Source organism: Canis lupus, chromosome 1 (assembly GCF_011100685.1).
Source record: "Canis lupus familiaris isolate Mischka breed German Shepherd chromosome 1, alternate assembly UU_Cfam_GSD_1.0, whole genome shotgun sequence".
NCBI lineage: Eukaryota > Metazoa > Chordata > Mammalia > Carnivora > Canidae > Canis > Canis lupus.
In genome coordinates, this window is record NC_049222.1 from 117,306,012 (window position 1) to 117,332,925 (window position 26,914).

The 26,914-nt window shown below is 39.1% G+C and overlaps 2 protein-coding genes across 12 annotated transcripts in view; one reads left to right on the forward strand and one right to left on the reverse strand.

Annotated features, from left to right (window-relative positions):
- ZNF146 (zinc finger protein 146) overlaps positions 1 to 26,914 on the reverse strand; it is a 41,261-nt gene that overhangs the window by 4,271 nt on the left and 10,076 nt on the right. The window contains exons 2-3 of the mRNA XM_038525561.1: positions 18,008 to 18,126; positions 8,978 to 9,069 (exon numbers count right to left, since the gene is read on the reverse strand). Coding sequence (XP_038381489.1) covers positions 8,978 to 9,069; positions 18,008 to 18,126 — 211 coding nt within the window. The remainder of the gene's footprint in view (positions 1 to 8,977; positions 9,070 to 18,007; positions 18,127 to 26,914) is intronic.
- ZNF565 (zinc finger protein 565) overlaps positions 18,074 to 26,914 on the forward strand; it is a 36,563-nt gene continuing 27,722 nt past the window's right edge. For 5 of the 11 annotated variants that reach the window (XM_038529173.1, XM_038529172.1, XM_038529169.1 and 2 more), the window contains exons 1-2: positions 18,074 to 18,528; positions 25,717 to 25,840. The gene's annotated coding sequence lies outside the window, so the exon portion shown is untranslated. Of the gene's footprint in view, positions 18,529 to 18,622; positions 19,785 to 25,716; positions 25,841 to 26,914 lie in introns of those variants that run through there. The other 6 variants (XM_038529168.1, XM_038529175.1, XM_038529170.1 and 3 more) reach the window with 5 other exon arrangements.

Below are 26,914 nucleotides of genomic sequence, written 5' to 3' on the forward strand. Positions count from 1 at the left end.
ACACCCAACGTGGGGCTGGAACTCACATTCCCAAGGTCAAAAGTCCACTGCCTGAGCCAGTCAGGCATCTCATGGCATTTTTTAAAAAAATATTTGAGAGAGAATGAGTGGGAGGGGCCAACGGAGATGGGACAGGGAATCTCAAGCAGACTCTGCTGAGCACGCTGCCTGACATGGGGCTCGATCTAACTACTCTAAAATTATGACCTAGCCAAAACCAAGAGTCACACACTTAACCAATGGCACCACCCAGGTGCCCTACCCCATGGCATTTTACTTTTGGGTCACTGAAATCTACCAGAGGACTAAAAGCATCCAAGGCATGAAAGAGCTTATGATCACCTTTTAGTGGATCAGTTTTAAGTATGACTGCAGCCAATATTTCACACACATTTGAGGGACTTCTAATAAGACATCAAAAGGAGATCAACATCAAAAGGAGAAAAAAAAAAAGTCTGAGGAATAAAGGTAAGGAACAGTACACAGCAACAAAACCTAAAACCAAAGAGAAGATATTTTATCAGTGCAACAGTAGCAGGGTTCTCTATAAGCAAGAAACAAAAAGTCCCCTTGAAATTATTAAGATGGGGACTGGGAAGGTAGACTGTATTGTCATTCAATAGTAACAGAATCATCTTACTGCAGAAGGATTATAGTACTTGGTCCAAGCAAACTCAGGGATGACCAGCTACCCTGTTTGGCCAGTGAAATATTAGCACAAATGACAAGTATTTCCTGAAAGAAGCTTTAAGAAAACATATTCAAAGGTACTTAGCTGGCTAAGTAGACTTTTAATCTTGAGGTTGTGAGTTCAAGCCCCATGCTGGGTGTAGACATTACTTAAAAATAAAGTCTTAGAAATGCCAATGTGGCTCAGTCCATTAAGCATTCACCTTTGGTTCAGGTCAGCATCCTATGAGCCCTGCATTAAGCTCCCTGCTCAGCCAAGGAGTCTGCTTCTCCCTTTCCCTCTCCCTCTGCCCCTGCTCTCTTGCTTGTTCTCTCTCAAACAAATCCAATCTTAAGAAATAAAATGACAAATTCAAGGCCAGTTACTCAAAAAATTAAAAATAGAACCACATGATACATCAATTTCACTTCTGGGTATATATCCAAAGAAAATGAAAATACTAAGTCAAAAAGATCTATGTGCCAACATGTTCACTGCAGGATTATTTACAACAGCTAAGATATGTAAACACTCTAAATATCCATCACTGGATGAATGAGTAGATATGGTACATACATACAATGGGATTATTATTCACCCATAAAAAAAAGAATGAAATCTTATCATTTGTGACAACATGGATGGAATCTGAGGGCATTACAGTTAAGTGAAAGGTCAGAGAAAGACAAATAATGTATGCTCTCACTTATATGTGGAATCTTAAACAACAAACCAAGCTCATAGCGAACAAACTGATGAGCTGCCGTAAGTGGCAGGGAGGTGTGGGCAAAATGGGTTAAAGGGGTCAAAGGTACAATTTCCAGTTAATAATACTGTATTGTGTATTCAAAAGTTGCTAAGAAAGTAGTTCTTAAATGTTCTCATCCTAAGGAAAAAAAAGTTCTGGAACTATGTGTCTTGACAGATGCTAACTAGAGTTACTGCGATCATTTCATAATATATACAAACTTCAATTATGTTGTAGTTGGTGGAGGGATGGGGTAATTTAGGTGATGGGCATTAAGGAGGGCATTTGATGTAATCAGCACTGGGTGTTATTTGCAACTGATGAATCACTAAATTCTATCCCTGAAACTGATAATATACTATATGTTAACTAACTTAAACTTAAATTTAAAAAAAGGAAAAAAATATACATTTAAAACTAATATAATGTTGTAGGTCAATTATACCTCAATACATTTTTTTAAAGAACAAATTCAGAGCATAAACCAAGATAACTGTATTAGCTGAGTGAAGTAAGTTCCAGAAAAACAAAACGAGAAAACTGATTAGAGGAATAATTCAAAGAAAAACAAAAAAAGGCTTCTTCTCTTATAAGCCATGCATCTCTAGACTTAAAGGGCACATTCAGTGCTTTGCACAATGAATAAAAGATGCATCCTTAGACGTATCACCATAACATTTCAAAAGAAAAAATAGGCCATAAAATACCCTGATATATATATGTACACATATAAAGATTTTATTTATTTACTCATTCATGGGAGACACAGAGAGAGGCAGAGACATGGGCAGAGGAGAAACAGGCTCCCTGTGGGGAGCCTAATGCAGGACTCGATCCCAGGACCCCGGGATCACAACCTGAGCCAAAGGCAGGCACTCAACCACTAACCCACCCAAGCATCCCAAGAAATATAATTCAGATTTACAAATAATGAGATTATAAAAAAAATGAGATTATTTTTTAAATAAATACACTTAAAAAAGCTTCTCAATTTTACTTCTAAATATCACTAAAGTCCACATAAACCAAAAGGTCCTCAAGTTTGTTTATACATTCTATTGTGGTAAAGAAGGCCCACATAACAAATTTTTTTTGTGTTTAAAAAAATTAACTATTTTTTTAAAGATTTTATTTATATATTTAAGGGAGAGTGAATGAGAGAACACATGAGCAGGGACAGACTCCCCTGCTGAACTCAAACCTAGGACCCTGGGACCATGACCTGAGCCAAAGGCAGATGCTCAACCAACAGCCATCCAGGCACCGTGACCATTAGCTAATTTTTTTAAACTTGTTTTTTTTCTTTTAAAGATTTTATTTATTTATTCATGAGAGACAGAGAGAGAGAGGCAGAGACACAGGCAGAGACAGAAGCAGGCTCCACACAGGGAGCCTGATGCGGGACTTGATTCCAGGACTCCAGGATCACACCCTAGGCTGTAGGCAGGTGCTCAACCGCTGAGCCACCTGGGCATCCCTTTTTAAACTTTTAAAATTGAAGTATAATTGACATAACATTATACAGTATATTAAGTTCAGATATACAACATAATGATTCGATATTTGTACATACTGCAAAATGATTACAGTAAGTCTAGTTAACATTCGTCACCACATGCAGATCTTTTTCTTGTTATGAGAACTTTTAAAATCCAGATGGTCCTCAACTTTTAAGAATGTAAAGGTGAGGGATCCCTGGGTGGCGCAGCGGTTTAGTGCCTGCCTTTGGCCCAGGGCGCAATCCTGGAGACCCGGGATCGAATCCCACGTCGGGCTCCCAGTGCATGGAGCCTGCTTCTCCCTCTGCCTATGTCTCTGCCTCTCTCTCTCTCTCTCTCTGTGTGACTATCATAAATAAATAAAAATTAAAAAAATAAATAAATAGTTTAAAAAAAAAAAAAAAGAGGGGATCCCTGGGTGGCGCAGCGGTTTGGCGCCTGCCTTTGGCCCAGGGCGCGATCCTGGAGACCCGGGATCGAATCCCACGTCAGGCTCCCGGTGCATGGAGCCTGCTTCTCCCTCTGCCTGTGTCTCTGCCTCTCTCTCTCTCACTGTGTGCCTATCATAAATAAATTAAAAATTAAAAAAAAAAAAAAAAAAAAAAAAGAATGTAAAGGTGACTGCTAATGGGTACCAGGTTTCCTTTTATGGGGATGAAAGTGTTCTGGAGTTAGTGGTAATAGTCGTGCAACTTGTGAATATACTAAAAACCGCTGAATTGTACACTCTAAAAGGATGGATTTTATGTTATGTGAATTCTATCTCAATAAAGCTGTCATCAAAAAAAAAGAAAAAAGCAAAAGTGTAAGTTTGAGAACTGCTACTCAAAACATTTCTCATTACTTATTTAACAAATATCTTTTTCTTTCCTTACTATGTATCTGGCACACTTCTAAGCTCTAGGGATTAACAGTATTGACCAAAACTGATAAAATTCACTGTCCTCCCTCATCAAGATTCTAGTGGACAGATAAAGAGATGGTTTGTTAAAAAGCTGAAACTGCTACAGAAAAGAAAAAAAAAAATCAAAGAAGGGGAGAGCTTTAATTTTAGATAGAGTGGCCTCTGAGCAAGATTCAAGATATTAAAGAAAGTGATCCTTACAGATATCTGGAGGAAGAGCCTGCCAAGCATATTAATTATGCAATCAATGAATAACAATCATGCATATTATGTTCCTCATGCTCTTCTTTGGCTTAGCTTGATCCCTCCTATTTTGTAACCATCTTAAAATCTACAGAAACTCCTGAGAGCAGGTCCAAAAACATGCTCCTAAAAAGATTTTTCCAGTCTTATCTCTTACTTATGAACATCTTTCACTGAACTTCTAATTACAATTAGATTCACTTTTCCTAAAGTAAGTGATTCATACTAAGTATCTTTTAAACCAAATTTGTATATAGCTAAGTCTTAACATCCTAAGTATAACCTGAGATGCTAGATTCCATTAATTGCTCTATTCTTTGAGGGGCTGACAGTAGAAAATTTTTAAATGCTAGGGGCAATATCATCGGAGGAAAAAAAGAATGAGATTTTAAAGATGAAGCTATACTCCACATTAGGTATGGAGCCTATTTAAAAAAGAAAAGAAAAAGGGAAAAAACTTTTTTAATATAAAAAGTATTTTGGAGATAGAGGAAATTAAATATGGACTAATTATTACATATTAGAATATTATGGCTAATCCATCTAAGAGTAATGATACTGTGATTATGTAGAGTCATGCCATTATTTTCAGAAAATGCATACTTAATTTTTTAGAGGTTAAGTGTCATGATGTTTTAGCAACATACACAGGGACAGAGGCACATACATATAAAACAGACATGGCAAAATAATTACTGAATTTATACAGTGGATGGGACACTTGGGGTGGCTCAGCAGTTGAGTATCTACCTTTGGCTTAGGGTGTGATCCCGGAGTTCTGGGATCAAGTCCCACACATCAGGCTCCCTGTAGCAAGCCTGCTTCTCCCTCTGCCTCTCTGTGTCTCTCTCACAAATAAATAAATAAAATCTTAAAAAAAAAAAATCTATACAGTGGGTATATGGGAGAATACTGTATTCGTCTCTCAGTTTTTAATATTTGAAAATGTTCATGGATAAAAAACTGAAGAACTGATCAGTAAGAATCCTCCGACAGTAATTCATAGATTATTTAACAAGTATCTCAAAACTAGAGACAGAAAGAACATGGGCCTTCCTTTCAACAGATTGTAATATAGACTCCAGATACCAAAATGTAAATACATATAAGACAGGATTTACGCAGGACTTTTGAATATCCATGAAAATATAAAATAGGATGGTCAAAGGGGAGATCAATAAAAGAACATATTTAAATGATAAATAAGACCTGAATAGATAGAACATTTCATAATCAAAAGCCAAGATTCAAAGAATTTTACAGAGAGAAGAAAGTATGTTCATATTTACATTAATGATTAATTAATATGTCCTATCTTGATAAGATTAAAGTATATCGGGGTAGTTTAGCTCCACCTTCAGCCCAGGGCATGATCCTGGAGACCAGGGATCAAGTCCCACTTCGGGCTTCCTGCACGGAGCCTGCTTCTCTCTCTGCCTGTGTTTCTGCCTCTCTCTCTCTCTCTGTCTCTCATGAATAAATAAATATAATTTTTGGAAAAAAAAAAAAAAAAAGATTAAAAGTATATCTTTTTAAAGGCTTGGCTACCATATCTCAAGGATCATGAGAAATGGTCTAGACATAGTATGAAATTGATTTTAGGTAATCTCTCTAGACCTAAAAATAATGATCTGAAATCCCCAATTTGGGTATTATAGTATTAACTTAACTATCTGACAAAAGAAGATGAAACAAGTCTAACAGTTATATCCTGTAAATAGGTAAAATTATGGTGGGCAAGATAGAAAGGCTGGAAAAATAAGAATTGATACTACAGAGTTACTTCTAACTTCAGAATAATTAAGTGTTGGGATGCCTGGGTGGGTCAGTTAAGCATCTGGCTCTGGGTTTCAGTTCCAGTTGTGATCTCATGGGTTGTAGGATTGAGCGAGCCCCAGCTGTGGCACTGAGCGTGGAGTCTACTTCAGATTCTTTTTTGCTCTCCCTCTCCCTCTGCTCCTCCCCATTAGCACACAAGGTGGGCACTTTCTCTCTCAAATAAATAAATATAAATACAATCTTCAAAAAGAAAAAGTCTTCTCTGGGATTTAATTTATAAAGAAAAGGAGGAAAGGTGGAATGCAGCGTTCTAGGAGCCACCTCCATCCAGTAAGAGGAAAAAATGAAAGCAAAAAATAAGAAAACACTTAGAAAGATAAAGCAATGCCTCAGGTCAAGGCACCAACCAAGCAGAAATGGAAGAGAATTCCTACCGGATGACTCACATAACATAAATAGATCCTTTCTGCTAAAATAGTAAAATAAGAACATCTCTGCCCGCTTTTCACATCTGTGAAGGATAAAACGGGAAAAAAAGGGAAAACTGCATTGTTGAGAAGAGTAAGAAGTAGCTGTAATTCTAATGTTTCAGGAGAAAAGGATGTTAGCAGGCAGTTGCCACTGCTGTTTTAGGAAGAGTTCTCAGGCACAATGCTCTCTGAAAACATAAGGCACTGCCCTCAGGCGTCAAATCATTACCTCCTAGTTTTTAACAACAGAATCCAGGAATGTAGGATGGATAAAGAAGACTTGGTGGACACACCAGCATCCCTAAATGGTAGGAAAAGTGGGACCGAGCAAGGAAATACAGAGATCCCATCAGTGAATAAAGCAGCTTATTAGTAGTACAGAACAGAAGGTCACAACTTTCTAACTCCCTAAATTCCTTACTGGTATACCTAATTGCCTATATGAATATGCACTTAGATGATCAACAGACATGTCACAATCAACAAGTCCAAAACAAAATAAACCTCTTGGATCTATCTCCCAAAATTCCTGAAGTCTTCCTATCTCAGGAAATGTTAACTCATTCTCTTCTAGTTAAAACTTTGGAGTTATCGGTGTTATTCCTCTTCCTCTTAAAAAACAACACAACCTAAAATAAACAAAATTAATAAAAATAAACAACACAATCTATCAGCTAATCCTGTCAGCTATTTCTTTAAAGTATCTTGAAGAATCTGACTTGTCACTAGCTCAACTACTATCATTTTCTTACCTAGATTACTGCAATTGCCTCTGATTAATCTCCTGGCCTTACCTCCCCTATACCTTATATTCTATACAGCAGCCAAAATCTAATTCTGATCTTATCACTCCTCTCTCTGCTCAAAACCCTTAATGGTCTCCCAAATCACTCAGAATAAAGGCCAAAGTCTATGATTTGGCCTGTTAACTAACCAAACCTATTCTTAACTCCGTTTTGCTCATTCTGAGCCAGCCTACTCTGCCCTGATCAATATTTCTAAAACAGCAAGCTCCAGCTTCAGGGCTTTTAACACTTTTTGTTCCTTCTGGCTGAACGCTCTTCCATCAAATACTACATGCTTCACTTGCATTCTTCAGATCTTTTTTTCAAAAGTCATCCTCTTAGTGAGACCTTTCCCTGACCAACTGATTTAAAATTGTAACTGCCAACTGGCCATCTCTATGCTGGTTTTCCTTACTTTAATTTTTCTCCAGAGAACTACCACAGTGTGTCTTACCTCAGGAGGGAGGAATTTTTGAAAGGTCTGATTACTGACATTTCCTTAGTAACTGAAATGGTGCCTAATAATATCATTCAACAGTATGAATATACCATATTGATAGAAATGTAAATTGGTTTACTACTTTTGAGAACAGGCTTATTTCTGTCAAGTCTATAAATAAATGTAACTTTGAGTTAGCATTTCCGTTTGGAATAAATCATTAGTTATATCTACATGACTCTGCGAACAACATAAGTATATATACACTTGTAAACACTTGTGTGTTTAAAAGTATATGTCTAGGGATCCCTGGGTGGCTCAGCAGTTTGGCGCCTGCCTTTGGCCCAGGGCGCGATCCTGGAGTCCCAGGATCAAGTCCCACTCCCGGCATGGAGCCTGCTTCTCACTCTGCCTGTGACTGAATCCCACATATAAATAAAATAAAAGTGTATGTCTAGAAACAACCTAAATGTTCATAAATAGGAGACAGACTAAATAAATTATGTGTTGATAGTCTCTCCTAGAAAAGGAAACAAAAACAACTAATAGACACAGAATACATATAGCCCTTTATATGAAAACTGAAGGCTTACATACATATTCATATTTATAGCACAGATATATAATATATGCTAGTTTATTCAAAGATTACCTCAAGAAGGATACATGTGAAACTCAAAAGTGACTGCATCTTTGAAAAAAATCTATAGGACGTAAAGTCAGAGGTAATACTTTTTCACTATACACCTTCAAGTTAAAAAATTTTACGTTATTTTTAAAAATTTTACATGTTATTACGTAAAAACCAAATACAGACTCATAACATTTATATGCACACACACACACACATACAGCAGAAAGGGAAAGAACTGATTTCTGAGGCGACAAATTCTGAAAGAGGTATATGGGGATAGAAGAAAGGGAGGCAGGATTTTGCTGATGTGTAATGGGGGTGAAGGTGGATAAGAAGGCAACAGGAAGCATGATTACAGACATAAAACCTAACTCAGAGGCATTAACCACTGAAAGACTGAAAGAAGGTGGCAAGTAATAAAAAGCAACCTAAACATGAGACAATATATAAAGATTTATATACCTATAAAAGAAAATGCATAAGGGAAGAAGTCTATACACACTGGGAGGTATAAGATTGAGGGTATCAATGAAAGAGAAAATAATCACACAGAGGCAGTATAAATAAAGTGTGATGTGACATACACTGATCTGGATGACATCCAGAACAGAGGTAAGAGGGGCATCTGGCCCTCTAGAATTTGATTAAATAATAGAGTAATGAAGCAGAAAAGAAATAACTGTCAATATAACTTTGGTATCTAAAGAATTCATACCAAGTAACTCAGACCAGATCCTCATCTTTGAGTATTTCATAGGTGTCAGTGCTGTTTGAATAACTGTTAACCTGGCTTGGCATTCACTTACCTGAACAAATTTCCTTTCCACTTTGTTCTCTACCATCCAGAGTGTCTTCTTATTCCAACAGAGGATCAGATAGAGTTTGGTCAGTTTACAACCTGTTTTAGGGGAAATGACACAGCACTAGAATATTAATGCTGGAGGCCAAAGTACCATCCTAGACCTCAGGCTGAGCCCTGGGGCCTCCAGGCCTTCTGAATGATGAGGAAGGTGCAGTTTCCAGAGATGCGCAAGGAAGTGGCCCTGTGAAAAAGAACGAAGTAATGACCTTTTGCCTTAGAGATTAAAGCACACACAATTATAATAAGCAAAAGGACTAAGACTATCTGAATCCTGAATTTCAAAGCCATACTCATCAAACCATTTAAATTTCCACACATTCAGAAATGGGGTAAAAAAAAATGTTTCTCAGAATTTTACTTACATAGGAAAGCTGTTCATACTTTACATAACTAGATGCCTCTGTTCTGCACCACACATTCCTATATAGGTTCCTAAGTGGATTTAACCATGGCCCTTATTCCTAGATGAATTTAATTCAACTATGACAACAGCAGTAGATGCCAATCAGAACTAGGTTGCCAGGATACAATGTGTAGGAAATTGTTCTTACAGTATTCAGGAATTAAGCTACAAAAGCTTTTCCTGGAATCCTAGTATTTACTTTGTATTATAATCTGATTAAAACTGTATTAAATGTCCCATATATGTTTATTCATTTATTGAAAAACATTTGCAAGGACATTATTGGGACAACTGACAAAACTTGAATATGGACTTTTAAGATTTTATTTATTTATTGGTAAAAGACACAGAGAGGCAGAGACAGAGGCAGAGGGAGGAGCAGGCTTTTGTGAGGAGCCTGACGCAGGACTCAGTCCCAGGACTCTAAGCACAACCTGAGCCACCTGGGTACCCCTGAATATGGGCTTTGTATTATATAATAGCAATGTGTTGATGTTAAAAACTTTCTAATTTTGGTTACTGTACTATGGTTATGAAAAAAAATGTCCTTGTTCTTAGAAAATTCATGCTGAAATACTTATAAAGGAAGCATGCATGCAACTTAGTCTCAAATGGTTCAAAAAAATTATACACACCAATATTTGGACAGAGAAGGAAAAATAAAGCAAAAAGACAAAATGTAAATGGTAAATTTGGGTAAAAGACATATAGGACTTTCTGAACTAATCCAACTTTTTTATAAAGTTGAAATCCTATTAAAAAAAAGTAAAATACTAAAAACTTGAGTTACTACTTATACACATATACACTATCTACAATGCATGTTTAAAAAGCTTGGTCACCAATTTTTGCACTGGGGTGTGGCAGAAATGGAAGGCTTAGAACATAATTTAGACAGTAATGTACACAGAGAAGAAATAGGAGAGGGTGAGTTGGCTGAAGAAAATCTGCAGGGAAAAGGATATCAAGTTTGATATTCTGGAGTATCAGGTTTCGAAATGATTTTTTAAAAAAGATTTTATTAATTTGAGAAAGAGAGGGACGCCTGCCTGGGTGGCTCAGTAGTTGGGCGCCTGCCTTTGGCTCAGGTCGTCATCCCGGGATCCGGGATTGAGTCTTGTGTTGGGCTCCCCGAGAGAAGCCTGCTTCTCCCTCTGCCTGTTTCTCTGCGCTGTCTCTCAGTCTGTGTCTCTCATGAAAAAAGAAATTTTAAAATTTTAAAAAAAAGAAAGAGAAAGAAAGCATAAGCAGGGGTAGAGGCAGAGGGAGAAGCAGACTCCCCACTGAGCAGGCAGCCCAATGCAGGACTCAATCCCAGGACCCCAATCATGACCTGAGCGGAAGGCAGATGCTTAATAGACTGAGCCACCCAGGCGCCCCAGAGTGTCAGGTTTGCAAGCAACATGCAGACAAGTATACCCATTAGGCAACTGCACATACATATAAGGAGCTCAGAATAGGCCAAGGAAGGAAATGGGAATTTATCAGCTGTGAGAATATCAGTGCTGCTGAAGACATAGGTGGAATGTGGCTATGACTGCTTAGAGAATATACACAGGTCATGAAAAAGAGGGTCAAGGGCAGAATTCTAGGAACACCCAACAGTCAAAGAGGCAAGGAAAGGTTTCAAAGAAGCATGGTGGCTGCTTAGTTTTGAATCTTTCAAGTACTTATGCAAACTACAGAAAATATCAAGAAAAATGGGGGTGGTGGGCAGCCAATCCACATTCTGTTATCTTTTGCAAAACCAGTAGAGAATATGTTCAATCTAAATTATATTAAGTGTAGCCCCAAATACCCAAAATAGCAGATATGGTACAGGAACCAAAACAGTATGGTAGGTACAGCAAGGAAGACTACAAAATGCTAAGGAATCTTTGAAATAACAGATCTCAGAAATTATTGGCAAATGTTTATTCTCAGAATGACAGTAAGAACTTGAGTTACAAGTTCAAGTAAGAACTTCTTCAAGGAAGAACTTGAGAACTGTTGCAACTGAGTCTAATAATGAACAACAAAACTAGGAACCAAAAAACTCCTCCAGGGATGCCTGGGTGGCTCAGTGGCTGAGTGGCTCAGGGCGTGATCCTGGGGCCCTGGGATTGAATCCCACAAAAAAACAGAAAAACTCTCCCCCACCCCACCCCAAAAAACTCCTCCCAAATTCCATGTACCAAAAGCAGACCCAAAGAAGAAGCCTAAACAGTGAGTTGTAAAAAGCCTAGGAAAAACTGGGAATGCTTTGAGGGATTCCAAGAACTTAAAAAGCTCAGAAATCTGCAGCTAATATTTCTTTACTAAATGAGCAAGCCTCACCCTGAGGGAACTAATAAAAGCAAGACCTAGATTAAACAGAAAAGGACTGCAGGGAAAGCAGGAGTAGGCTTTAAAAGTACTTAGGGGGAATCCCTGGGTGGCTCAGCGGTTTAGCGCCTGCCTTTGGCCCAGGGCGCAATCCTGGAGTCGGGGGATCGAGTCCCGCATCGGGCTCCCGGCGTGGAGCCTGCTTCTCCCTCCTCCTGTGTCTCTGCCTCTCTCTCTCTCTCTATCATAAATAAATAAATCTTAAAAAAAAATTAAAAAAAAAAAGTACTTAGGAATAGGGGGTCCCCAGATTTAGCAACTTCTGAAAGTAAATGTATCATCCTGGAAGGCAAGTACTATGAAGAATTATGGGAAACAGGGAGATAGAGATAGAAGTTGGCTTCAAACAGGCTAGGGTCAGTAAGCCAGAGGAGGTGAGGAACTCCATTGCTTTAAACGCTAGAAGAGGCACATGAGCTCTGAAGCACAGGATACTATGATGCTTCCTTTTTCCTGGTAATGGTCTCAGAAAATCTCTCATACAAACATGAATAAACAAAATAATTTGTCTGTGTCCATACAAAAATACTAAAAAAAAAACCCAAAAACAACAACAACAACAACAAAAAAAAACAGTAGGGCAGCCCCGGTGGCTTAGAGGTTTAGTGCCGCCTTCAGCCCAGGGTGTGATCATGGAGACCCAGGTTCGAGTCCCGCGACGGGCTCCCTACATGGAGCCTGCTTCTCCCCTGCCTGTGTCTCTGCCTCTCTCTGTCTCTAATAAATAAATAAAATCTTAAAAAAAAAAAAAAGTGAAAGTGAACAGCATGATTTTTCAACAGCTGAGTAAACGCATATGAAAAATACTGCCACAAAGCAATTAAACAAAAACAAAATGAATTTTTATAATTTTTACAACTTTAAGAAGCAAGCAAAGCCATAAAAGAACACAAGGATCAAAACAGACTCAACTACAGAGAACAAACTGAGGGTTGCTGGAGGGAAGCCAGGTGGGGGGGATGGGTTAAATGACTGATGGGTATTAAGGAAGGCATGCATTGTAATGAGCATGGAGTGCTATATATATAAGCGATGAATCACTAAATTCTACTTCTGAAATTAGTATTCCACTATATAGTAACTGGAATTTAAGTAAAAATTTGAAATTACAAAAAAAAATATTTTTTTAAGAAAAAAAAAGAATGGACATCTTACTGGACATCTTATTTTGTGCTGAAAAAAAATTTTTTTTTTAAGACTGCAATATTATGCGGCACCTGGGTGGCTCAGCGGTTGAGCATCTGCCTTTGGCCCAGAGCATGATTCCGGAGTCCCGGGATCGAGTCCCACATTGGGCTCCCTGTATGGAGCCTGCTTCTCCCTCTGCCTGTGTCTCTGCCTCTCTCTCTCTCTCTCTCTCTCTCTCTCTCTCATAAATAAATAAATAAATAAATCTTAAAAAAAAAAAAAAAAGAAGAATGGATTTATTTCAAAAGAGTCTGACAAAGACAGTGAATTGACTATACATCTTTAGTGGGATGCATCCTAGGGACAAAATAGCCACAAAGAAATTTTTCATGTGACAAAGTATGTACATGGTTACTACTAATACCAGTAATGTTATTTTGAAACCATCTTCCTTATATTGAAAGATAAAACAAAGAAAATAAGCACATGTTAATATGTTTCAAAAATTTTACTATAAGATATAATTAGGAGCTAATTATTAGGTAAAAATATCATAAAATTTGGATTTAAAAATACATGAACTAAAATTAAATAAATAAATAAAAATACATGAACTAGTGATTTTTAAAAATAATTTTCTTGCTCTATCACTAAGATGCCATGAAACAATATTACCCGTGCAGCAATGAGAACATCAGCACCCAGATCTTGGGCTCTATTACCATTCTCCAATAAAAGGAATGAGAGCTCCTTGGGAGAAATGGCCAATTCCAAGAGGGAAGGTACAAGGTGGGCCTGGAGTGCAAGAAAGTTTTCAAACTAAATGGCAGCAAGTCAAAATGAACCAGGAGTCAGTTTGGAGGAATGTCCACAGCTAAAATTGTGGTAATAGAGTATCAGAAAGGAAACTAGTTATAGTTGCTAGAACTCAACTTTATAATGATGCTTACAAGTCAGAAAAATATGAAACAGAACAACCGCGGGGGGAGGGAGGGGGGCTCAGCAGTTTAGCACCGCCTTCAGCCCAGGGCCTGATCCTGGAGACCGGGGATGGAGTCCCCATCAGGCTCCCTGCATGGAGCCTGCTTCTCCCTCTGCCTGTGTCTCTGCCCCTCTCTCTCTCTCTCTCTCTCTCTCTCATGAATAAATAAAATCTTAAAAAAAAAAAAAAATCCATCCATTAAATCAATGGGGAGTGAATATTCATTCATATGATACAAAGTAAATCCATACAGATTACATTTTGGTCAAAAAGGGAAAAATATAATCACTAATGATGGATCAGTCATATCATATACCTCTTCTGATGTTACACATTTCAAGATCATCTCTGCTTTACTCTGGCCAAAAGCAAGTCACAATTGGGATTCTTAAAAATCATCAGAGGTTCTAGGAATTAGAACCATGAGAAAGTAACCACCACAGAAATCAAAGAACATTCTCATGAAAAAGATAATAATGGGTTTCCAGGGACTCCAGGGTGGCTCAGTGGTTGAAGGTCTGCCTTTGGCTCAGGTTGTGATCCTGGGGTCCTGGGACAGTCCTGCGTCAGGCTCTCCACAGGGGGCCTGCTTCTCCTTCAGTCTCTGTGCCTCTCATGAATAAATAAATAAATAAAATCTAAAAAAAAAAAGGGGGTGGCTCAGCGGTTTAGTGCCTGCCTTTGGCCCAGGGCATGATACTGGAGTCCCGGGATCAAGTCCTGCGCCAGGCTCCCAGCATGGAACCTGCTTCTCCATCTGCCTATGTCTCTGCCTCTCTGTGTGTGTGTCTCTCATGAATAAATTTTGAACATCTTTAAATCTTTAAGATTTTTATTTATTTATTCATAGAGACACAGAGAGAGAGAGAGAGAGGCAGAGACACAGGCAGAGGGAAGAAGCAGGCTCCATGCAGGAGCCTAACCTGGGACTCGATTCCAGGCCTCCCAAGATCACACTCCAGGCTGCAGGCGGCGCTAAACCGCTGCGCCACAGGGGCAGCCCAATTTTGAAAATCTTTAAAAAAAAAAAGATAATGATGGTTTCTAAAGATGAATGTAACTTGAACACAGAAATCGAACTTCCTCATTCCAGTTATAAAAGGAAACAAAAAAAAGTTTAAATATGGTAAAAAAAAAAAAAAAAAAAGAACATCTATATATATCTGAATCTTTCGAAATTTCTACCAGATGGGACGCCTGGGTGGCTCAGCAGTTGAGCATTCGTTCGCCTTTGGCTCAGGGCGTGATCTCGGATCGGGGATCAAATCCCCCATTGGGCTCCTTGTGGGGAGCCTGCTTCTCCCTCTGCGCCTCTCTCTCTCATGAATAAATAAATCTTGAAAGAAAGAAAGAAAGAAAGAAAGAAAGAAAGAAAGAAAGAAAGAAAGAAAGAAAGAAAGAAAGAAAGAAAGAAAGAAAGAGTACAAATGGCTGTACTGTTTCTAAGGAACTATTATTTTGCAGATAGTAATAATACTGCTATTCAAAACATATCAAGTTCTTATTACATAGCAGGCACTATCCTTTAGTACTCAGAACTCCATCTGCACAACCCAACCACCTCATGAATCAGATACTATTATTTTCTGTAGATGAGAAAAAAACCTTAACTTTGAAATACTAAATTCATATACTTAGAAAAACAATATAAAAAGTATTTGCCAGGGCACCTGGGTGGCTCAGGCCATTAAGCGTCTGCCTGCCTCTGGCTCAGGTCCTGATCCCAGGGTCCTGGGATCAAGCCCCATGTGCACACTGTGCTTAGTTGGTAGCCTGCTTCTCCCTGAACCCCCCCCCCTCGAACCCACCCCTCTCAAATTATAAAAATCTTTACCAAAAAAAAGGGAAAAAAATGTATTTGCCTTTGCTCTACCTATACAGTACCATTACACCAAAAGAGATAGCCACTTTTAATAGTTTCTTGACTATCTTTTGAGTTTTCTAAGCAAAACAAATACAAACATACATTTTTATTTCTGCCTCTTCTTACTTCAAATGAAGCATAACATATATTTCTGGCATCTTGCTTTTTTCATAGAACAATACATTCTAGAGTTATTTCAGTGTCAGTATACAAAAAGCTTCCTCCTCATTCTTTTGTACACCTCCTTATTCTGTTGTATAGATGGACCTAATTTTATCAAACCAATCTCCTAGTGATGGCTAATCTTTTCCTATGCCAAACACTGATGCAATGAGCAACCTCTTATCTGTATCATTTCATGCAAATGCAGGTACATTTGTAGGATTAATTTCCAGATGGGAAACAGCCATGCCAAACAGAAAATAGATTTGTAATTATAGATGTTGCCAAATTTCCTTCCACCAGCCTGCTTGGTGCTAACATCAATATGATTTCAATTTCTGAGGATTTATATTTTAAAATACATTACCAGTAGATGGATGGAGAGAGAGAGTATAATGCTAAGCGAAATAAGTCAGTCAGAGAAAGACAAATACCATATGATTTCACGCGTGTGGAATTTAGGAAAAAATAACAAACGAACAAAGGAAAAAGAGACAAATCAAAAAACAGATGCTTAACTATAGCGAATAAACAGATGGTTACCAGAGGGGAGGTGGGTGGGTGGGGGGATGGGTGAAACAACTGAAAGGGATTAAGAGCACTTATCTTGATGAGCACTGAATAATACATAAACTGCTAAATCACTATATGGTACACCTGAAACATGTAACATTGTATGTTAACTACGCTGGAATTGAAATTAAAAAATATATATATATATATACATATATTAGCGCTGGGCTCCCACCTCTCCACACCCCAACTGCTTTTTTTCTTCTTCAGAGTTTTACTGGCTATTCTAGTTTATTTTTCCATATGAATTGCAGAATCAGCTTATCTAGTTCCCCCGCTCCCCCAAAAAAACTGTAGATCCTTTTATTAGTATCATATTGAATTAATAACTTTACTTAAATCAGCACATGCTTCTTTATGCCGTCTTCCTATTGAAAAACGTAGTGTATCTATTTGAATAATATCTTGTTATGCCTCTCAGCACTTTTTAAAGTTCTTTTCTAATAGTTTTGCATATTATTTCTCAATTTTTTATTGCTATTGTAAATAGTTTTCTTCTATTAGGTTTTCCAACTGGCTATTTGAAGACTGTTGATTTGTAGATATTAAATTAGTACCCAGTTACTTTAACTCTTATTATTTAAAGCTCTGTTAAGGATAACTGTTAAGGATTTCTTAGAAAAAGCATCTTTGCAGACAGCAGTTAATGGTCTATTACTTCACAAAATCCCTTCGTCTGGGAACACCTCAATTCATTTAGGCGTCTGGACACCTAGAATCTAGGTCAGACTAATAGATAAACATTGCAACAACTAAATTTTTCTTCAAAGAATGAGGAAAACCGTGCCTAACCTAGAACTTCAAACCCTTGACTAATCCTGGACTTTCTGTGCTATATGACGCTGCTACTCGAAGTACAACGTCGATATTTAATCTAGGACTTAACAGCAGCCCTATTAAAATACCCTGAAGAGCAGGAGATTTGAGATCGTGTGAAGCTTCCCCGCCAACAAAAAGTGCCTTTGAAATATTCTTTGCTTGCTTAAAAAAAGAAGAAACCACGGTAATCTGCATTCTACTCCAATTAAAAGTAAACGCGTTTTTATATAAAAATTCACTTTTAAGTTATTTCTTAGCCTTTCCCCCCCTCCTCCGAGTATTCAAATAAAAAACACTCCACGAAGATGGCACCGTTATTATCAGCACTTTCGACAAGGGAAGTGCGGCACAGACATTACCGCCTCAATGCTGGTCTCCTACATCTCCCTCTCAGATGCAGCCATTTACAATCCTGCACCCACAGTTTCTCACTCAATAATCCCAACATCCAGTCAAACTTACGGACAAACTCAGGGTCACACACGCTCGAACCCGCCTCAGAAACCCCCACCCCCACCCCACATGTAGGCCAGAAGCTCTTAAACCCACTCCTCATCCCCCGCGCCGCGCCCCAACAAATCCAGATTCCTCCCCTTCAACCTCCCCGACCCGAACGGCCCAAGACGCCCACATCCCACCTCCTACTTTCGCGCCACGTGGACCCAGGGGCCGGACTGACCCGCGGACAAAGACCAAAATGTCCACTCGGCGCGCTGCGCCTGCGCACTCCGAGGGCGAGTAAGCACTCCCAGAAGTCTCCGCGACGCGGCCCGCACGGTCACCGTGGCCAGGCCCAGGCTAGTATTTGATTACCTTCTGTCACAGCTACGCCGTTTTTCCGGCCTTGAACTACATTTCCCTTAAGGCTTTGCTGGTCAGCACTCTGTCCCACACGAATTTGGCTGCCTCCTCCTGTGATTATGGGGCTCTCAGGGTGAGTTGTTCTGCTCTAGAAGAAAATCAGCTCAAGCCTGGTGGGAGGTTTGGAGCAGGGACTCCGTCTTTGAAGCTCCCCCAGGCGCAGTGTCAAACGGCCAAACTCAGGCTTTCAGGTACGAGGACGCCATCTTATCTATGTCTGCTCTGGCTCTGGACTACGTTTCCCAGAGTCCACAGTGGCCCGACGTTACGTCTTTCTTGACGTCGTGGCGAGATCGTTAGCTCCACAGGGACCCGGACGCGACCAAGGGGAGGCAGAAGGTGAGGGGTCTGGGAGTCCGGGGCGGGGACGGGGCGTGTCCAGAGCCTCTGGTCTGTGAGCGCTGGCGGGAGCGGGCTGAGGATTCCGGACTGTGAATGAGTCTTTGTGGTTGCATGACTAGGTGTGGGTGACTGTGAGTGTACGGTTGTGGCCGCCGGTCTCCAGGGTGCAAGTCTGGTTGTTTGTGTAACCATGTGTGATACTGTGTGTTGGGATGTGGGGTCCGTACTATTGTGGGGTGGTAACGCTTTGTGTCCCTGTTCTGTATGGGTGACTGTACGCCTTGTTCTTGAGAGTATGAGTGTGGTTGTGACTGTGAGACGGGTGTGGGTGTCTGTGCGGTTATGATTACACGTCTCCAAGGTGAGCGTATGGTTTTGGTTGCACGATGTTGTAGCGTGGGTGGTATTGTGTGTCTGTGACTGTGTAGTGACAGTGGGTGTGTATCCCTCTTGTGTCCCTTGGAGTGTGTCTGTGAAACGGTTGATGTGGGTGGTGCTGTGTGTTTAACGTGTCTTTCTTTCCCTGTGTGAGTGTGACTGTGTCTCTAGAGTGAATGTTCAGTTATGACTGGTTGATATTGGGTGGGCCAGAGTGCCAGTGATTGTGTGTGTCCCCCAAGTGGGTATGTGATTGTGTGAGACATTTGTGGGTATTGGTTTGGAAAGGCTATGACTATATGAGAGTGACTTCGTGTGTCATGATGGTGAGTAGTGTGACTGTATGTCTTTTAATGGGTATGAGATTGTGACTATATAAGGACCTGGAGGTGTCTGTGATTGTCTGATTGTGTCCTTGTGCGTATCAAGAGTGGATGTGTGGTTGTGTTTGTGTGACAGACCCTTGTGTGCTGGTGTGAGGTACCTGTGACTCCAGTATACTGACCCTTGCAGAACCTGTGAAGTTAGAATAGATTGGGGCCCTGGACAGTGATAGCCTCAACCTTTACCAGTGACACCGGCATTGGACTTGATGTCCAGTCTTCACTGACTTCTGTCTCCTGTGTCGAAGTCAAAATGTTCCTTTTTAAAAAAGTCTTCTCCAAGAGAAATGTTGAAAAGAAGAGGAAAGAATCGTTATTGAACATCTAGAAGCTAAGTTCAGGATGCCTTAGTTTTTCTTCTTTCCTTGAGACCATTCTTGTTTTTCACGATGTGCTTTTCTTTTCCTGAAACTTCTTGCCTAACTTCTCCTCACCCAAAGTGACCTGGTCTCCAGTATTTGCCATTGGAGTAAATTATTGAGAGCCCTGGAGGTAAACTAAAAGTCCATATGCCCCAGCTTCCTGCACACCTAGTGTTCATCAAAAAATTTTTGGGGAGGATCTCTGAGTGGCTCAATGGTTTAGCGCCTGCCTTCAGCCCAGGGCATGATCCTGGAGTTCCGGATCGAGTCCCACAACAGGCTCCCTGCATGGAGCCTGCTTCTTCCTCTGTCTGTGTCTCTGCCCCTCTCTCTATGTCTCTCACAAATAAATAAATAAAACCTTTTAAAACATTTTTTTAACTTTTCATTTTGAATTACTTTTAGACTTAAAATTCTTGCAAAAACAGAATTCTCATATACTTTTTTTTAAGATTTTATTTTTAAGTAATCTCCACACCCAGCAAAACCACAAACCTAGAATCAAGAGTTGTACACTCCACCAACTGAGCCAGCCAGATGCCCCAGAATTCCCATATACTCAACCTGCCTCCCCATATGTTACCATTTCACATAATCACAGTACATGATCAAAACCAGGAGATTAATATTGATACACTACTACTAACAGTCTCACACTTTATTCAAATTTCATCAATGTCCCTTAGTGTCCTTTTTCTGCACAAGGATCCAATCCAGGATCATGTGTTATGGTTAGTTAGTAGGTCTTCTTAGTCTTCTTTGATCTGGCACAGTTCCTGGGTCTTTGTCTTACTTGACCTTCACACTTTTAAAGGGTACTGGCCATTTGTTTTGTAAATTGTGCAGTGTAGAATGTTCCCCAATTTGAAGTTGTCTGATGCTTCCTTGTGACTAAATTAAGAGTATGCTTTTGGGACAAGAATACCCCAATAGTAATGTGTTCTTAGTGCATCATATCAGGAGATCCAAGAGGTCAATTTGCCTCATTATTAGCAGTCTCTGTCCCATTTCTCCACTGCAAAGTCACCATTTTTCCCATTGTAATTAATATGTGTCTTGTGGAGAAATAACTGTAAGCCTCTCATGTTAACTTCCACCTGCAAATCTGGTATCAAATTCATTGATAATTTTTGCCTGAAAATGTTATTACCAGCTATTTGCCAAATGGTCATTTTGAAATTTCCATCCTTCTATGTTTATTAAATAGGATCTACTGTTAGAAGATTTTCCTTCTCCCCCACTCATTTATTTACTAAGTTACTTATGTATGTATAAATTGGATTTTCTTTTTAGTTTTGTAGGTTACAATTCATTACTGTCACTATTTTATTGCTCAGATTACCCCGGATTTGGCCATTGGGAGCTCCTTTAAGTCGACTCCTGTATGCTTTCAGTGTGTCCCCTTTATTATTATTTTTTCTAGTACTGCCATATTTTCTGGCACAAGGAGATGTTCCAAGCTGATATTATACTTTTACTACCCAGAACTGAATTTACCACTTGGTGTCGAGGCAAAAGACAAAACCAGCCAAAGAATAGAAAAAGGAAGAATGTTTCTTGTACTAAATAAAGGAGAGCACCAGGGATCTTCCCTAAAACAGTGTCTCCCTGAACAACAGAATTGGGGAAGTTTTAGGCACAGGGTGCATATATATAAACAAAGGGGCTTGTACAATGGGGAATACAGCATGGAACTGGGGCAGAAGTCATCTTAAAATGACTGAGTCGGGGTCAAAGTAATGAGGGCTGGCAAAGGACAGCATCATCAGTTGTCTGGCTCCAACTGGTCTAGTATCTGAGTGCTCAAAGGGGTTTAGAGCCTGCAAATATAATTCAAGAATGTACATCAGAAAAAAAAAAAAAAAAGAATGTACATCAGTCTTCACTTTTGAATCAGCACTGTGGGTTTTACTGCTGATTTGTCGTCCATAGTATGTTAGGTTCTCTCCTGGCGTGATAGCGGCCGTTTGTTCTTACATTCTTTCATAAGATGGCCAGAGGCCTAAAATGACTTTTCTTATATCAGGAAAGCTATGTCTGTCTGTTTTGTTTTGTTTTGTTTTGTTTTGTTTTGTTTTGTTTTGTTTTCCCCAAAGACCCCTAACTCTTTCTACTTACACTTTCCCAGCCCCAGTTCTGGAACATGTACATTTCCCAAGGAACACTGGCTCCTTTTAGTAGAAAATGGTATTTTGGGGCACCTGGGTGGCTCAGTTGGTTAAGTGTATGCCTTCAACTCTGGTCAGATCCCAGGGTCCTGGGATGGAATCCCACGTCAGGCTCCCTGCTTGGGAGGGAGTCTGCTTCTCCCTTCTCCCTTTCCCTTCTTCCTCTGCCTCTCCCCTTTGCTTGTGCTTGTGCTCTCTCTCTGTCAAATAAATAAATAAAATCTTAAAAAAACAAAAGAAAATTATATTTAGAAACCATAATTAGATATACTGAATTGCTTCTAGGTACTCTCAGCTATGAAATATATATGTATCTATACATACATACACCGTTTCATAAGATATCTCTAATTACAATTTAACACTAGGGGGTTTATTCCAGCCTTTTCTGCTTCCTTTTTTCGTAACTCTTTTTTCTGAAAATGAAAAAGTTGACTCTTGGGGTACATGTGTGGGCTAAGCGTCTGCCTTGGCTTGGGTCATGGTCCCAGTGTCCTGGGATCTGGCTACAATGGGCTCCCTGCTCAGTGGAGAGCCTGCTTCTCCCTCTCCATCTGCCCTTCCCTGCTCCTCATGCTCTCCCTCAAATAAATAAATAAAATCCTTAAAAATTTTTTTTGACTTTTATTAACCACAATGTATTTATTTATCTATTTGTTCAGTCTTAAGTAGAAAGTAGTTTAAGAATTGCTAACCTAGGGAACTTGGGTGGCTCAGTGGTTGAGTGTTTGCCTTTGGCTCAGGTCATGATCCCAGGGTCCCAAGATGGAGTCCCACATTGGGCTCCCCTCTGGGTGGAGAATGAGGTAACTGGGTGATAGGCATTAAGGGGGGCACTTGATGTAATGAGCACTGGGTGTTAAATGCAACTGCTGAATCACTAAACTCTACCTCTGAAACTAATAATAGACTATTTAATTGATTGATTTTAAATTTTAAAAAATTAAAAAATAATAAATTTTTAACAATTGCCAACCTATACTTCCATACCTTATACAGTTATTTTTATTTTTTGTCCTACTGCATATAGTGAAAATTTGCCCTATATCCTCCTATATGATAATGTTACTCATTTGTAATGTAGGTAGGTTCATTTGTGTCTGTTTGTATTTTATTTTGGATTTACACACACAAATATATCCTGTTTGATTTTAATTATTTTCGAATACAGGAAACGTTACCATTGTTCTAAAAGCCTTATTTTTTTTTTTTAAGATTTATTTATTTATTTGAGAAAGAGAGAGAGCACACAGGCAGTGGGGTGGGAGGGGCAGAAGGAGAGGGAGAAAGAAAACCAAGCCGGCTCCATGCTGAGCCAGAACCCTACTCAGGACAGGGCTTGATATCATGACCCTGAGATTATCAGCTGAGCCAAAACCAAGAGTCAGATGCTTAACTGACCATCACCACCATCCATCTCCAAAACTTTTTTCATCTTCCAAAACTAAAACTCTGCTTCCATTAAACAATAACTCCCCATTCCCTGTCCCTCTAGCCCCTGGAAACCATTCTGCTTTCTGTCTCTATGAATTAGAGTATTCTAAATACCTCATATAAGTGGAATCATACAGTATTTGTCCTTTTGTGACTGGCTTATTTCCCTTAGCATAATGTGTTCATGATTCATCCATGTTGCAGCACGTGTCAGAATTTCCTTTTCCTTTTTAAGACTGAATAACAAATATTCCATTGTACATATATACCACATTTTATTTATCATTAGTCAGTCTATCACTGGATGTCTGGGTTGCTTCCACCTTTTGGCTATTGTGAATAATAGTGGTAGGAACATTATTTAACAAATAACTGTTCAAGTTCTGCTTTCTCTTCTTGGGGGTATATACCCAGAAGTGGAATTGCTGGGTCACATAGTAATTCTGTGTTTAATTTTTTGAGGAATCACTATACCATTTTCCACAGATGCTAAACCATTTTACATTCCCAACAGCAAAGCACGAAGTTTCCAATTTCTCTACATCCTTGCCTATACATGTTATACATATATATGCATGCATATATATTTATATTTTAAGATGTTTATTATAGCTATCCTAATGAGTGTAAAGTGGTATCTCATTGTGAATTTTTTTAAGTTTATTTTTTTAGTAATCTCTGCACCCCACATGGGGCTCTCAAACTCACAACCCTAAGATCAAGAGTTACATGCTCTGCCAACTGAGCCAGCTAGGCGCCCCTCATTGTGGTTTTGATGTGTATTTCCCTAATGATTAGTGATGTTGGGGATCTTTTTAGGTACTTGTTGGCCATCTGAATATCTTTGGAGAAATGTCCTTTGCCCATTTTTTAATTGGGTTGTTTTTTTGTTGCTGAGTTGTAAAAGTTTTCTATATATTGTATCAATCTCTTATTTAGATACATGATTTACAAATATTTGTTCCTGGTCCATGGATTGTCTCTTTACTCTGTTGGTAGTGATGCACAAGTTTTTTAATTTTGATAAAGTCCACAACATATCTATTTTTTTTGTTGCCTTTCTCTTTTTGTCATATTCAAGAAATTATTAGATCAATTAATTAAATCTAATATTGTGAAAAATTTCCCCTATGGTTTCTTCTAAGAGGTTTTTTTTTTTTTTTTTTTTAGATTTTATTTATTTATTGACACACAGAGCGAGGAGGCGGAGACACAGGCAGAGGGAGAAGCAGGCTCCATACAGGGAACCCGATATGGGACTCGATCCCGGGTCTCCAGGATCCACCCCAGGCTGCAGGCGGCACCAAACCACTGCGCCACCAGGGCTGCCCTCTTCTAAGAGTTTTATACTTTTAGTTTTTATATTTGGATTTGTGATATGTTTTGAGTTAATTTTTGTATATGGTATTAGGTAGGGGGTTCATCTTCATTCTTTTGCATATGGATATCCAGTTTTCCCAGTGTTATTTGTTAAAAAGAGTGCCCTTTTCCTCTTTGAGTGGTCTTTTCTATTCCTGTTGAAAATTATTTGACCACATATGTGAGGGTTTCCATCCTATATTATCTAGACCAATAGGTCTAGATATCTGACTTCATGGCAGTACCACAAAATTTTGATTACTGTAGCTTTATAATAAGTTTTGAAATCAGTCTTCTTTGTTCTAATAGTGTTCAATGTTCCAGCTCTGTTCTTTTCCAAGACTGTTCCTTCTATTCTGTGTGTATTTTAGGATGAATATTTCTGTTTCTACAAAAACATTGGGTTTCAATAAGGATTGCATTCAGTCTGTATATCATTTATGCAGACTGGAAGTCTGAGATCAGGGTGTCAGCACGATCAGTTTCTAGTTAGATCTCTCTTCCTGGCTTGCAGATGCCTGCATTCTTGCTGTATCTTCACAGGAAAAGAGAGAGAGAGAGAGAGAGAAGGCAAACATCAGTCTCATTTTTTGGGGATACTAATAGTACTGTTATTAGGGCCCCACCCTTACAACTGCATTTAACCGTAATTACTCATACAATGGTCCTGTCTTCAAATACAGTGACATTAGGGATCCCTGGGTGGCGCAGTGGTTTGGCGCCTGCCTTTGGCCCAGGGCATGATCCTGGAGACCCGGGATCGAATCCCACGTCGGGCTCCCGGTGCATGGAGCCTGCTTCTCCCTCTGCCTGTGTCTCTGCCTCTCTCTCTCTGTGACTATCATAAATAAATAAATAAAAATTAAAAAAAAAATTAAAAAAAAAATACAGTGACATTAGATATTAGGTCTTCAATACAGGAGTTTGTCTTCTAATCCTTGGGTTGGGCACAAGATATCATATTATTTATTTAGGTCTTTTGTTTCAGCACTGTTTTGTAGCTTACATTGTGTAAGTCTTTTGCTTTCCTGGCTTAGTCCTAGTATTTTGTTCTTTTTGATACTACCATAAATGGAATTGTTTTCTTAATTTCCATTTCAGAATGTTCATTATTACTGTGTGGAAATGCAACTGATTTTTGTGAGTTGATTTTGTAACCTGCAACTTTGCTGAATTTGTTTACTCGGATTTGTGTGGGGGAGGAGATCTCCAGGATTTTCTACAAGTAAGATCATGTCAGTTGTCTTTTGACTTTATTTATGGTGGGTTTTTCTTTCCCGTCCAGTTCTTTTTAATGTTATGTAGTCAAATTTACCAATATTTTCTTTTATTAGTTCTGGACTTTGAAAGACTTTCTCAACCCTAGGATTAAAGAGGAATTTACCTATGTTGTTTTCTAATACCTGTATGGTCTCATCTTTTCCATTAAGATTTCTGATACATTTAGAATTTAATTTTGTATGTGGTATGAGGTATGGATTTAATTTAATTTTATTTATTTTTTTAAATCTCTTTTTGTTTGTTTTTTTTTTAATTTTTTATTTATTTATGATAGTCACAGAGAGAGAGAGAGAGAGAGAGGCAGAGACATAGGCAGAGGGAGAAGCAGGCTCCTTGCACCGGGAGCCTGATGTGGGATTCGATCCCGGGTCTCCAGGATCGCGCCCTGGGCCAAAGGCAGGTGCCAAACCGCTGCGCCACCCAGGGATCCCTGGATTTAATTTTATATTTTGCAAGTGGTACCCAGTTTTCCCGACACCATTTATTTAAAAACACTTGTAAAAAATAAAAATAAATAAAAAATAAAAAAAATAAAAATAAAAACACTTGTGATGCCATCCATCTCCATCATATACTAAACTTCCAAATATATTTGATGCTATTTTAAGGCCTTCTCTTCTGCTTCACTGGTCTGTTCATCTATTTATGCACCACTACCACACTGTTTCAAATATAGAGACTTTGTATTATATTTTAATATCTGGTACAGCCACCTCACAGAAGTCTGAATTTACAAGTCTAGGATGGAAGTTTGCTGCAGTGGAAGTGCCTAGGTGGCTCAGTCAGTTAAGCATCAGGGTTATGAGATCAAGCTCAACATTAGGCTCTGTGCTGGACATGCAGCCTGTTTAAGATTCTCTCTCTCCCTCTCCCTCTGCCCCACCCCTACGTTTGTGCTCCCTCCCTCTCTCTCTCTCTCTTAAAAAAATAGAAGTTTGTTGCAGTGACCAGATCTAATTTGATTTTGGGACATTTTGGGTTTTGGGTAGTCTTAAATTTGCTTCAAGCCGAATCCTTG